At 40.8% G+C, this 14,183-nt stretch overlaps 1 protein-coding gene across 8 annotated transcripts in view; it reads right to left on the bottom strand.

Annotated features, from left to right (window-relative positions):
• FRYL (FRY like transcription coactivator) overlaps positions 1-14,183 on the bottom strand; it is a 260,634-nt gene that overhangs the window by 49,084 nt on the left and 197,367 nt on the right. For all 8 annotated transcript variants that reach the window (XM_044225780.1, XM_044225783.1, XM_044225781.1 and 5 more), the window contains 10 exons: positions 12,234-12,402; positions 10,294-10,378; positions 9,193-9,305; positions 8,090-8,240; positions 7,321-7,424; positions 6,064-6,249; positions 4,120-4,324; positions 2,802-2,923; positions 1,559-1,749; positions 188-282 (listed from right to left, as the gene is read on the bottom strand). In XM_044225780.1, coding sequence (XP_044081715.1) covers positions 188-282; positions 1,559-1,749; positions 2,802-2,923; positions 4,120-4,324; positions 6,064-6,249; positions 7,321-7,424; positions 8,090-8,240; positions 9,193-9,305; positions 10,294-10,378; positions 12,234-12,402 — 1,421 coding nt within the window. The remainder of the gene's footprint in view (positions 1-187; positions 283-1,558; positions 1,750-2,801; positions 2,924-4,119; positions 4,325-6,063; positions 6,250-7,320; positions 7,425-8,089; positions 8,241-9,192; positions 9,306-10,293; positions 10,379-12,233; positions 12,403-14,183) is intronic.

Below are 14,183 nucleotides of genomic sequence, written 5' to 3'. Positions count from 1 at the left end.
ACAGCTCTGTAAGACTTTGCACACGGCCTCCCTGACGGAGGCTCTCATTCCCACTGGTAATTCATCTGAGTTGTTTGGTATTATTCTCACCACCAATATAATAATAATATAATGTCACAGTTATGCACATATTTAGCTATTGGAGTTCTAACTACAAATCTACAGTTTGTCTGGCTTAAATTCTTACTGAGAAAGGGCAGAAAGAAGATCATAATGTTTCATGGTTTCAGCCAAAGTATCAATTGCAGATTCCAACGTAAGAAGCAGCTCAATCACAAATCCCTAGGGGGCAAAAAAAGGGCAGATTTTCATTAATTATGCTTTGGAAGAAAAAATATCCTAACAGACTTCCCGATGAGATTTAAAATTAGAACGAACTCAACACTAATATTACAAAATGATTAAACTCTTGAGCAACATGATCTTGCTAACTGATGAAAACTCATCAAACTAATGGTTATAATGGCACAATTCACCCAAAATTGCTCAGGCCAAAAATCGGAGTCACTTTTGTTTCTTTATCTCACATGTAAATTGAACCTATCAGCAAGTCATGAAAATATTACTTATAAAATATATCCGAAATCTGAACCCCTCTCTATACCTCCACAGCTTCCCTTAATCTAAACTGCTCCCCTTTCAGTGTGGACTTTTACAATAAGCACCTTAGCTGAGTCCTACTGCCCTCCTAAGGACTCTCTACCTGGTCTCTGAAGTTTTCTAAATAGCAAATTATATCCATCACTTTCCTCTCAAAGCCTAGAAGCATTGTTTGTCATCAACTCAAACTAAAAGCCCACCTCACACCAGGGTCTACTAGACCTCACACAGTCTGGACCTGCCCATGTCAACTCCTGACGCTAGACTACCCCATCCAATATGCTAACCATACTTGTTTGCTTCATGTTCTTCAAAGAAAGGCCTACTGCTTCTGCCTCAGGGCCTTTGCACTTGTTAGTCCTATTTCTCAGGCCTCACTTTTTACAGATGATCATATATACAAACAACTCCCTCTTCCCTGCCACTCTTTAACCTGTTACTCTACCTTATTGTTTTCAAAGCATTAATTACTAAATAGTATCGTGTTACATATTCTTGGTGGATTAGAGCCTTATTTTCCCAGTAGAATGTGAGCTCTAAAATGCCAGGAACTTTCCCTTGTTCACTACTGTATCCCCAGTATCTAGAATAGTGTAAATAAAATCTCTACTCTATGTAGGCGTACGTTCTCAATTGCATTATTTCACTTAAAAACTCAGCACTCTCCATTTAAATTTAATTTCCCATCTCTTTTACCTTGTGGTCATCCCAAAATAATATCCAAATGTGCGTGTGTGCGTGTGTAAATGTAAAGCTTTCTCTAATAGGCACTAGATATTTGATTCAGTTAGTATGTTACTAAATATCATTTACAAAACTCTGTTTCATAATTCTTTGCCTGCTTGTGAGCATCTGACACAAATTCTACATAACCGTCAGACCTGCTATGCTCTGTACTCAGCAACTGAGACCTTAACAGTGAGTAGCTCAATGGCGTGGAAAGAATTTAAAGCAATACCTGCGCATCTTCCCCTGGGTCCCCTACAGTTTCTACGAGTCTGGAGAGAACGTCAGAAAGTGTAGTTGCAGAAAGAGGCTGCTTTAGGGCCCTGAAAATCTGGAAGGATCTCCCGGCATAGTGTCGAGAAGAACAAGAAAGTGCTGTTTGCAAAGCAACTTCACTAAGGTGATGTTCCAAGTGCAGTCCTTCTGCGGAGACAAAGGATACCAGTGAGTGCCTCCCGCTGCTTGGAAGGCAGGGTCATCACCAGACGTGAACCTTGCTAAACCCAGCACCCAGCACACCGCCTGGCAAACCGGGCAGGCACTCAGATTTTAGAAGTCAGTGCCTTGTCTTTGTACTACACTCATGTGCATTTTAGAGGACTCTCCGCTCCCATCTCCAGGGCAGTGTTCTTGGAGAACAGGGTTTCTCAACCTCTGCGCTGCTGCCGTTTTGACCGCACAAGCCTCGGTTGTGGAGGTGGACCTGTGCGGCAGAATTCTGTGGCAGTGGTCTGGCCTCTGCCCAGCTGGACATCAAGAGTGACCGGTGGTCCCTTGCCCCCGCTATTGTGACAAAAATGGCTCCGGACATTGCCGGATGTCCGAGGGTCAACAATCACCCCTAGTTGAGAACCAGTGCTTTAAACAGATACATTTTTACTCTGATTTTCAAAGGTCAAGTTTAGATCATAGAAGACTGTTACAGATTAAAACAGAATTTGAGTTTGTCACCTCTGCCTAGGCTCCCGTCACGTAACTGTTTCCTAATATGTCACCGCACTGTGACTTTGTCATCACATATGAAAAGAACCACCCCAGAATGTCACAAGTGACTTTGTTATTTTTTAAGGAGTGACTAAGTTTTTCTCGAACCAAAACAAATCTGTTATCACAAATGAGTTAAAAAAAAAAAACGAGTTCAAAAAGATGTCTAGGGGCGCCTGGGTGGCTCAGTCGGTTAAGCATCTATCTGCCTTCTGCTCCGGTCATGATCCCAGGGTCCTGGGATCTAGTCTCGAGCACCAGCCCCACCCCTGCCTCTGCCTTCCCTCTACCCATGCTCCCTTTCTCTCTCCCTCTCTCAAATAAATGAAATCTTAAGAAAAAAAAAAAGAAGAAAGAAAAACCCATCCAAAACTTTTTAATGCAGACATGTCCACTGTCAACTCTTTGCTAAGCAGTATCAGAAATTTTCACATCACATTAAAATATCTCATTGAAAGTCAGCATCATCTGAAATATTTAATAGAAGATACCTGAACTTGACTGCTTAAAAACAGAAACCACATGTTTCAAAAATGTAGTTAACTGCTCAGCACTCTTTATGCTAGGATTCTTGGCAGAAACATCCTCATGGTTCCAAAGGGGCCCTCTTTTTCTGAAAACAGAAAACAGACATAATTCCCTTGGTTTTAAACTGGCATTAACAGTTTCACTCCTAGTCACCTAAAATGTGCCTTTGCCATGAGAAAGGACACCAGTGGAATAAATCGAATAGCATGCACACAGTCCACTATTATTTATGCACTTGAATGTGTAATGGTCTCTCTCAAGTAGAGGAAGATCTGGGTTACAAGAAATTTCAGCCTCTGTCATTACAGTTAAATTCTCCTGGAGAGGGTAGGAAAAGATGACGAATTCTGCCAAGGGAGAAAAGTACTGGTTACTGTTTCTGTGTTACAGGTCACAACATAATTTGGAGAGGCTACACTGTATTTAGATTGTAATGCAAAGAAAATAATTTACTAGCTAAAAATATAGGGAATGTTTACGATGGAACGATTTCCTGTTGATTCTTTAAAATATCTGCATTCTCAAGGCTGCGCCTTGATTAGTAAGGGTTAAACTCCTCATTACCTCAGGCCCAGAGGGCCCTGAAAACCTTAGGAGGTCACTAGCCACTAGTTTCCAAAACCTTTAATTTATCCTGTTCATTGCCTTGAGACGGATTCTTCTCAACGTATTTAATTCTTCCCACCCCCTTCCCATACAGCTCAAGGATTTTTCAATAATTTCTGTTTTCTGGAAAGATGAGAGATCTGTAGCCTGTGGCCTAGGCCTCATGGCCCTCCAGTCTGAATTCTCCCGTGCCTACAGAGTTTTCTCGTCTAGAAACCTCTCCCTCAGCATTACAGTCAGACTGGCTTACTCACCATTTCCAAACACATTTTATTTCTCATGCTCCTGGTGATTTTTCTCTTGCTGTGGAACACCAATCCCCTTGTCCCCATCTCGGTGTCTCTACTTATGGCGCCTTGTAAAGAGTAGGCCGTAAGTAAAAATCTGATGACTGCCAGTGTAGCTAATGGAAGTGGAATATGTATTCTGATAATATTGCCTCCTCTTTGGCCACTTGGTACCCAGACTCGATTAAGGTCCTCCTCAGGGAGAACTATGTGAACACAAAAGACATCTTTGGAGGCATCAACTTTTCCAAGTGTCACACAGTATAGACATGTGTATTCCAAATCAGTGGCCCGCCAGCAGTGAAAAACAGGACTCCCCATAGCTGACAAATTTCATGAACGACTTAACACAGCCCAGTTGCCGGAATGGCGAGAGCTGTGACGTTACCTTGAGGTAATGAATTCCATGAGGGTTTTGACTTTTCCATCCTGCTCTACTGAGATGTCGACCTCATTGAGGATAGTGGTGTGCAGATGGGAAATGGCAGCGCTGTTATTTCCTAGGCTGATACTAGAAGAGGTAGAACTTGAGCTAAGCCCTGAGTCAGTCATGGGGGAGGGCTGGTAATCAGGTATAAAGTCACTAACGCCCGCTGAAAGAGAAAAGATGGCATGAATACCAGACAGGAAAGGATCTCACATAGTATCTACAGTTAAAGCCTCCTTCCTCATAGGTTATACAGGACCCACGTGGGAATCTTGGCACCCGCTGGTGCAAATCAGCACTCCTCCCGTGTGAGCCTCATCAGCACCAAATTCCAAACATAGTCTGGGGGCCAACATTGTTTTCCACAGCCTCCTATTAAAACTTAACTATCTGGACTGGGGCGCCTGGGTGGCTCAGTGGGTTAAAGCCTCTGCCTTTGAATCAGATCATGATCCCAGGGTCCTGGGATCGAGCCCCTCATTGGGCTGTCTGCTTGGTGGGAGCTAGCTTCGTCCTTTCTCTCTGCCTACTTGTGATCTCTCTCTCTGTTTGTCAAATAAATAAATAAAATCTTAAAAAACAAACCCAAAACTTAACTATCTGGATTTACTGTGAAGTCCTCTACTGCCTTCTGCTGGGGGAAGCTGGAAGTGGCACTTTCCTAATGTTCTGGCACATTGTCTCAACATGCGTTGAGCCCAGCATTTGATTTGACACTTCCCGCTTCATTTTACTTGAAGAAAGATAATTTTCAAAACTTTGTAATATTTATATTATGTCAATTATTAAATTCTTTTACAAGCCGTTACTAATGCCAATTTTCACAAGATGGCAAAAGGAGTCTTAAAAACAAAAACCAAAAACGATCTATGGAATTTTAAATAAAGATGCTTCAACATAAAAGAGTTAAGTGTAAGCTTTATTCTATTGATCTTCTAATCACATTTTAAAAGGTGAAATTCTTCCTAATTGTTTCCTTACTAACTACACGGTTTTAAGTAAATAATAGGGTTTTAACAAAGTACTTTAACTCTGTATCTGACATTATAGGACTAGTGAAAAAAGGTAGTTTTACTTCACTTTTTAAAAACACTTCCTAGATCATCTATTATTAACTTGATGATACAGACTAATGTAGTAAGTTAGGGCTATCAGGAGAGAAGAAAAGATAAATTGAAAAGTAAAGAAATTCATACCAACAATGAAATAACTTTTATATGAAAGTCAATAATTTGGACCTCATTATTCAAAATGTATAACTTGGAACTTACTTGAATTGAAAACACATAACATTTTAAATACAGTAAATATACGGGCACCTGGGTGGGTCAGTCAGTTAAGTGTCCTTGACTCTTGGCTTCAGCTCAACTCATGATCTCAGGGTCATGAGATCGAGCCCCGCGCTGGGCTCTGTGCTCACCAGGGGTCTGCTTGAGATTCTCTTTCCCTCTCCCTCTGCTCCCACTCACATGTGCTCTCTCACTCTCAAATAAATAAATCTTTTAGAAAATACATACATACATACAGTAAATATAATCAAGTTAATAAAAAACTTTAAATGCCTTCCTCTGTCCATTTTTCAGATCTTGAGAGTAGGAGGAATCTAATACAAGTTCAATGCCTTCTCCATAACTGTGCTCAATTAGCTAAGCTCTTTCACTGATCTTCAACTTGTATATTGAGAACTTAAAAGTTTGTATGACGAAGACCCTTAAAAGGCAAAGCACTCAAATACTCCATGCTTATTTCTTTTACTTGTGAATAAATAATGTAAATGGTCCTTAAACTAATAAAACTGCACTTAAAAAAATGTACTTCAACTTTGATTTCATTGACTTTCTCCACCGCAGACTTCAAATTAATGAAGCGCGAATCCACTGTCAATTGGGCCTTCGGAGCAAATACCTGTGAAAGTGTAATCGGAGTGTGCGATCTGTTTGACTGTAAGCACCCTGGGCTCATTAAACTCCTTGTTCCTGAGAAGGACAGAAGCAACAGTGCGGATGTTACTGTTGGATCCCATTACTATTAGTAAGTGCAGAAGCAGGCGTTTACAATGCTCATACACCTCAGGGTGGCAGTGGTCAAACCCTAGAAAGGACAGGAGAAAATAATCATCAATAAAGAGAAATAATGACTACTCTTGCTTCCAAACACATATTTTAAAGAAAAGCGGACATTACAGAACATGTTTTGCAGAAGACAATGTAGAAGACACAAAAATAGTTATTGGTCTGGAATTTTTATTATTGTCTTAGAGCAGCAGAGAGAATCAAGATAAGTTTTCAATGCGTTTCTGACTAAAATTTAGCAATCTATTAGGGATTATTATTACTCTGAGGGTGCCTGGGTAGCTCATTTGGCTGAATGTCCAACTTTTAATTTTGGCTCAGGTCATGGTCTCAGGGTTGTGAGATCGAGTCCCACATGAGGCTCTACGCTGGGCGTGGAGCCTGATTGGGATTCTCTCTTCCTCCCTCTCCCTTTGCCCTTCTCCAACCCCCCTTCTCTTCCTCTCTTAAAAAGAAAAAATTACTGTTACATAACACTGTATGTAAATGAATTTCATAAAGGCAAGCATTTTTTGTGCCTAGCATATAATGGAAAATCAGTAGATGTTTGATTATCCAAGAAATGAATACATATATAAGTGTGCATATCAGGAAAACTGTGGAGAAGATGGCTACCTTGACCTGCTTCAGGAAGTCAATGCTACGAGCATGAGAAGGACTGTGGTCGGGATGGCCCCCATGTGTCTGTGACGGAGGGCCCAGTGGAGTTTCAATAATCAGGCTGCCCCAAATCCCATTCTTTTGGGAAACACTTAGAACCCATTTTAATTTTCCATTTACACTGGAAGTTTCCGGTTCCAGAGGTAAATTAACTTTACTCTTGCTATAGCTCCCGAATTTTTCCTGCTAGAGGGTTTGTGTGTGAGCAGGAGAGGGGCCGCAGGACAGGAGTGGAAATGAGGACAGAAGATTTATTTGTGGTTAAGAGAGAGGTGAGGACTCAGTCCCTACTGGGCCATGAGAATCACTATAAAAGGCATCATGGAAATGACAGACAACAGAACGACAGCAGAAACACCAAAAAACAAGACTGTCTTTAAATTATTGTAGAAATATAATGTGACATTGAGTTAGAAGCAGTATTTATTACCTATAAAAATTGCATGAAGAAGAAGATGGAGGTAGCTTCCCCATTCCACCTTCACACTGTGATCAATGATCAGATCAGTCAAAAGGATCACGGCTATGTTACACCTGTGACAAATGAGAGTGCTATTAATGTTCTATCCGAGTGAACTTGGAGAAAATCTTACGCCAGTTACTTGAAGACTTTTTTAATAATGTATTTTATGGAAAAATACAACTTCTCAAGAAAAAAAGATGAAAGGAAATATAGCTGAAGAAACCATTAAGTGATAGTTTTAGAATAAAACATTACCTGCTAAGGGATCCCCAAAGTCAAGGGCCATAATTTCTTCATCTTCAACCCTGACACCTAGCACACTGCTTGCCACATAGTAGGTGTTCAGTATGTGTCTGATACATTAATAAATTTTGAGAGAATGCGGTAACTGTTCTATTGTGATTTCGCTAAGTAGAATTCAGTTTTAACACAATTCAAAATAATAGTGCCTAGTGCCATAGAATATTTTTCAGATGTAGTAACTGGGTCCCAGAAAGGTCAAGTAACTATGCCAGACACCCAGAAAAGCAGCGGCAGAAGTAGATTTAATACTATTAATTGTAAACAGAATTCTGAGTCTGTAGATTTCTTGAACTCTAAACACATGGATCTCATCTGTTGCAGTATCAAAAGAAAGAAATTGCTCTTATGCCGTGTTGTCAGATAGCAAAAAGAAAGCTGAAAGTGTTAAGCAGCGATTTGGCTCATATGAAATAGCAATGACGCTGTGGTCCACCTGTGAAGAGGTAATCCAGGTGATGACGTTTCAGGCAAGTAATCCACCAGTGGTGACCAGCAGCCTCCAGCTGGTGGGAAGGGTAGTGGCTCTCCTTGATTATGCTCCATCACTTTCAGTCGCCAATTAGAATAAAGTGGCATTGAATCACCTATCAAAATAAAATGATCTCATTTTCTACACCATCTATTTTCTGCCAACATAAGCAAACTCTAGTAAGACACCATCTATTTATAGCATTGGAAAGTGATAAGAAAATAACTTCCCACTCTTTTTTGACATAGGTTTGCTAGGAAGACCTGAGCACAACTATTGTCAGTTAAGCAAATCAGGTACAGAAAGAACTATCAGTTTAGGTTCCATCGTTTACAGCAAAGCAAAACTACATTCGCACTCTGTTAGACTCCATAATCGATGTCCAAGCCATGAACCCCATCAGAGGTGAAGCTGCCTTATAGCAAGGGCCTTCTGGTAAGTTACTCTGTTCTAAATTTCCTGAGATAGGGCCAACACAAACCGATGTAAAAGGAAATCTGCTTTACCGCAACGGGGCTTAGGGTGCAGTGAAAAAATGACATCAGGAAATGTGAATTCTGTGTGACATGGGTAAGTCACTTAACCTCTCTGGACCTCAGTTCCATCATGTGCAAAGTGAGGAGATTGGACCAGATCATCTTCAGGGTCCCTTCCCAGTCTGAAGGCTGGCGCCTCTATTCCACTCTCCCCCAGGGTTAAGAGGGAGACTTCCGTGGACATGCACTTTGTGACTGCAAGGGCGAATTTTCCAGTAAAATGTGAATCCACAGAGAAAGAGCAAACCTGGTAGAAAAAGCAGGCTGTAGCCAGTGTCTACGGTGCTTCTCGAGAACCAATTCTTATGTTCCTTTTGATTTATCTATAAGGGAACCTGTGCTTTGAAAAAAAATTTCCCCCATTCGTGCTGCTGCTTAAAATCAGGACATTTCGGATTATGCTGGAACACCACCAGTGGCACTTAAATACTCCTCTTAAAAACAATTTATCAGAAAAATATATTCACTGGCATCAACATAATAATACACCTTGCCATTATAGTCATTAAAAAAACATGTGGAATTTATTACTTTTTTCTTCTTCATAAGATCCTCCCGAGCTGCTACTGTATCGAGATTCTAGTCTGTGATGCTGACGATTTAAGTGACTGCTTAGTCCACTGTAGATGTCAAGGTGCACATAGCTATGGGAAGGATGGTGGCAGTTAGTCACAATTCATGGTAAAATGGTATTTGTACTTTCACTTCCTATGTTTAAAACAGAACACAGTACATAAAATACTGACAGAAGCTTCCTAGGATATATCCTAATTTCCACCATATAGTTCAAAAGCTTAAGCTTTTTAATTATTATTATTATTTTTTTAAAAATATTTTGTTTATTTACTTGCCAGCAAGAGAGAGAGAGATCACAAGTAGCAGAGCTGCAGGCGGAAGGAGAGGGAGAAGCAGGCTCCCCGCCGAGCAGGGAGCCCAATGAGGGGCTCGATCCCAGGACTCCGGGATCAAGACCTAAGCGGAAGGCAGACGCTTAACCGAGATAGGGCCAACACAAACCCATGAGCCACCCAGGCATCCCAAGCTTAAGCTTTTTTTTTTTTTTTTAAAGATTTTATTTATTTATTTGACAGAGAGAGATTACAAGTAGACAGAGAGGCAGGCAGAGAGAGAGAGAGGAGGAAGCAGGCTCCCTGCAGAGCAGAGAGCCCGATGCGGGACTCGATCCCAGGACCCTGAGATCATGACCTGAGCCGAAGGCAGCAGCTTAACCCACTGAGCCACCCAGGCGCCCCCCAAGCTTAAGCTTTTAAGTCAATTATTTCTACCTGAAGACTTTTCTTAAACTGTTGTGGTAATAATGTTCTGGTGAAACCCAGCTTATCAAAAACAGAGTATACAGCCATTTAGAAAGCTCTAAAAATGCAGACAACACAAAAAGACTGGACATGATCTACTCATCCATTAGAGCACATAAAAGAATCTAGCACATCAGCATTCTGATGATGAAACAGTCATGGTGGAAAATTTCCAAAATGGAAATATATTTCTTCACTAGAATTCTGAAATATACATTCAATGAAACATACATTGCAAAGCAGAAATCATTATTTATTCTGGTGCTAACAGTATCTGTCAACCTGAAAGGCTAATGAAGAACAGAGAAGTACTTACCTCTCTTCAATACTTTCTTTTATGGGCTTATTATCAGGATTGCCATCTATGGGAGCTACCATTGTATTGCTACTGGAAGTAGTTCCTGCAATCAGAAATGAAACATTATCTGTGAGCTTAAAGCCTGGGATAACTCAGTAAGAACAAAAGATTTCAAAATTACAGATGTTAAAACTCCACTAAAATGAGAGCAAGGTGATTTCTCAAAAGAAATGTACTCATAATGACCAAGAGGGAAAGGAGACAACAGCAACCAAAGTTTAGAAGCTTGAAAACAAAGGGACAAGAAGCAAGTCAGCTTTGAGAAGGCTGAATCCTAAGCTGGTAGTGGGGGAAACCAAGAAGCGTCCATATCTTTATTGCTGAACCTCCCCAAGACTCAGGCATTAGCAGCACTGAGTATCTCTGGGTGTAGAGGTTAGAAATGTTACTAAAATAGCGGGCTTGGTTGAAAATCTATTTCAGAAGAAGTTGGTCCCCAAGATCTATGCCCCTCCACTTCCAGAAATCTTTTTTTTTTTTCAACTTTACTCATTTAAGTAATTTCTATTTCTATACCCAACATGGGCCTCGAATTCAAGACCCTGAGATCAAGAGTTGCATGTTCTTCCAACTGAGCCAGCCAGGTGCCCCCAGGATTCTTTTCTGATAACAGTAAATCAAAGATTTCTGGACTAGAGCACATTATTTACAGCTGAAAGAGGAAGAACTTCATTGAGAATAGGGGGATTGAGGGAAAATACACCTACGAAAACTTGAGATGGTATCCCCTTGAAAGCTTCTCACCCCACTGGGCTACCAGAAGGCATGAAGACAACATTGTATGTACGTGTATGTCTATCTATGGATTCTATGTATATGTACATACACACAGCCCTACACACTCTACTTTTGGTAGATGACTAGTAGAGTTTTGTCTGGGTAACTGGATTAGTCCAAGAGAAGAGACCTATAGACACTTTGATCAGTGAAATCATCACACAACAAATGACAAATTCAACTAGCTCCATATAGACCCACAAAATATCCAATCAACTTTTTAATATTCTACTCTTTATCAAAAAATACAGATCTCAAATTGGTAGGCTTTTGAGGAAAGCTTTTACCAAGACAAATAAAAACAGAGCAATATAGAGAAAACAGGCTCTTCTGCAGGGAGAAGAAAATTAATTATAGATGACAGTCCAACCATGAAGCATGAATAAGGTGCTCCTAAAAAAATTCATTAAAAAATAAACTCTTTGGAATTAACATTCTGACAGATATGAAAAACTCAAGGAAGTGTTATCAGAAATCCCTTAGAAAGCAGAACAAAAGGAGCGAAGAGATGAAAATAGATGACAAGAAATAAATTATGAAATATTTCTAATTACACAGATGTTATTAACATGCCAGAAACATTTCATAGAAACTGAGTGACAAAGAACTTCACGGAAATATAATCTAAAATAGTCCTGATATTACACTGATTTTCAGAGGCAGTTCTTCCCTCAGGGATGTAGTTTCTGCAACTGAAAATATTACTGTGATTATATCTGTATATACATATAACACTCACATGACTGGACATTAGGTATCATATATGCCCAAATAATTATAATACGAAATTACAGAGTAGGTCAATAAGTAAGCCTTTTCTATATTTAAGATATTAATTATACTTATTTTAAAAATGCTTGTAGTATGAGGGTATATAAATCTATATTCCACTTCCACACACGTATGTGTAAGTCTGTTTCCCTCTATAATACTAAGAACCCTTTCGCGGTCCAACTTCACTTCTGTGAGGTTTACGAAGTCCTGTCAAGTCGGTCCCCACACGGGACTCACGATGGCTTTTGGGTTTCCTGACGCTGTTGAAAGCAAAGGCCCGCTGAGCTGAACAGTTAGGTAAAGCTTCTCTTCGGAGACCAAGGGGTCGGTTTTAAGGGACTTCTTACCTGAGGTGACGGAAGGGATTTTGCAGCTGGAAGTGATGCGGTAGTAGGGGGGGTTATCCATGTGAGTGACTCCCGAGCTGACGGGGTCGGTCAGCTGGAGCTCACTCACCAGCTCTTCCAGCAATTGCATGGTTTTGTCTCTACCTAAATAGACAATAACTTTCTTCACCTGTCACAAGAGAAAACGGTTCAGAAGAGAAAAAGGACAATTTTTCTTTCATTAATTGGGTCTCAAAGCAGATTTTATCAGGTAAGATCCATTTGAAATGGTATTTAAATAAGCCCAACTTAAATCTGAACATTGATTGGCAGTAAGACTTTAGTTGGCTTTATAAAGACGGTGTTCCCTGGCCCTCAGTGTTAGATTTAATCGGGATAACTTCACTGCTTAACGGTTTCCACATTATCTACCTCCTTACTATTCTTTTTTTTTTTTTTTTTAGAAAAGCAAAAGTTAACTGCTTTCCTATAAATCAGTGTCTTTTTAATGGAGAGATTTCAATTAATAATAGCATCCCAACATTCCCTTTAGACTTCAAACACAGGATTTTTTATTCTGCTTCCCCTACTAAGACTCCGTATTTTGCAATTGTAATAATACCAGCAGGTGCAGAGTAGTATTACAAGCAAAGAACTGGAGCTGAACTAGAACCCAGACCACACAGCGTGGACTGGGGTGTAGACACTTGGTAGCTATGTGACCGCACAGTTACTCTCGGTTTTCTCTCCTGCAGAATGGGGACAACGACACCTACTTCATAGAGTTGTTAGGATTAAGTAAATTTAAGAATGCACTTTACACATGCCTAGTACATAGTATGAGTTAAATAAGTGGAAAAAAATTTTCAGCAGTATGCATTCTGTCTCGGTAATATGTATTAATGAATATGTTACAATACTAACTAATCAGCTTCTTTTTTTCTTTGTACTTCAATTTTTGCAGCTTAAAAAATGTGGTCTTGCCAGCACAGGCATCATCATGGGGGGTGTAGGGGAGAGGGAGCTGCTAGAAATACAGGATCTCGGGCCCCACCCTCACCCCCCGCAGCCAGAACCAGATACCCTGGTGATTCACCAGCCCACAGACAACTGGGCAACTGTGCTTTACGTGACCCCAGGTCAAGTCTTATTTTTTTTTTTTAAGACTGATGATTGATTTTTAGAGAGAGTGGGGAGGGACAGAGGGAGAGGGAGAAAAAGCAGCTCAAGAAGACTCCCCCCACTGACACACGTGTGCACTGGTCCGCCTGTGGGCCTCCAGTTGAACCTTCATGTTTCACATTCTCGTGTTACTCTCCACTTGAGCAGATGTAAGCAACGCTTTCCCCTCTAGAAGGTAAAGACTGTGCCAGTCTTCACTGCATACCTCTTCCTATGCTCCCCCCGGCTTCTGGAAGCCGTCGGCACCATTCCACAAGCACTGAGCTCTCACTCACCATACTGATCTCCTATCCAGCTCCTGCCTAGCAGAAAGCATGAACATTCTCAGTTTTTTTGGTCTCACTTCTAGATGACTTCCCCTCGGGGATCATCTCTACTCATCCCAGAGAGCTACGGTTTCTCGGTTATTCACGCTCAGTACCCTGCAATTTTCCTCTGTAGCCCTGATCAAGACTGCACTGTATTAACTTACTGGTTTACTCATTAAATACATTAGGCGGAGGTTCGAAGAATAAAATCTCCATCACCCATTGGACTGAAATGTTCAGAATCTAGAAAAGCAACTGGCTTGTAGTCAAGGCCAGACGACAGCGGTTGAATGAAGCAATAGACAAAGGCATGTGCTGATTTCCAGGTGGGGTCCCTACTCTGGGCCTTTGCTTCCACTGCTCTCCTGCTGCCCACATTCTGGTACTACAAGAAACCAGGTATGTATTACTTTAACAAAATGGTAATAGGGGTGCCTGGGTGGCTCAATGGGTTAAAGCTTCTGCCTTTGGCTCAGGTCAT

Source organism: Neovison vison, chromosome 11 (genome assembly GCF_020171115.1).
Source record: "Neovison vison isolate M4711 chromosome 11, ASM_NN_V1, whole genome shotgun sequence".
NCBI lineage: Eukaryota > Metazoa > Chordata > Mammalia > Carnivora > Mustelidae > Neogale > Neogale vison.
This window is presented reverse-complemented; position numbering and strand designations above follow the sequence as displayed.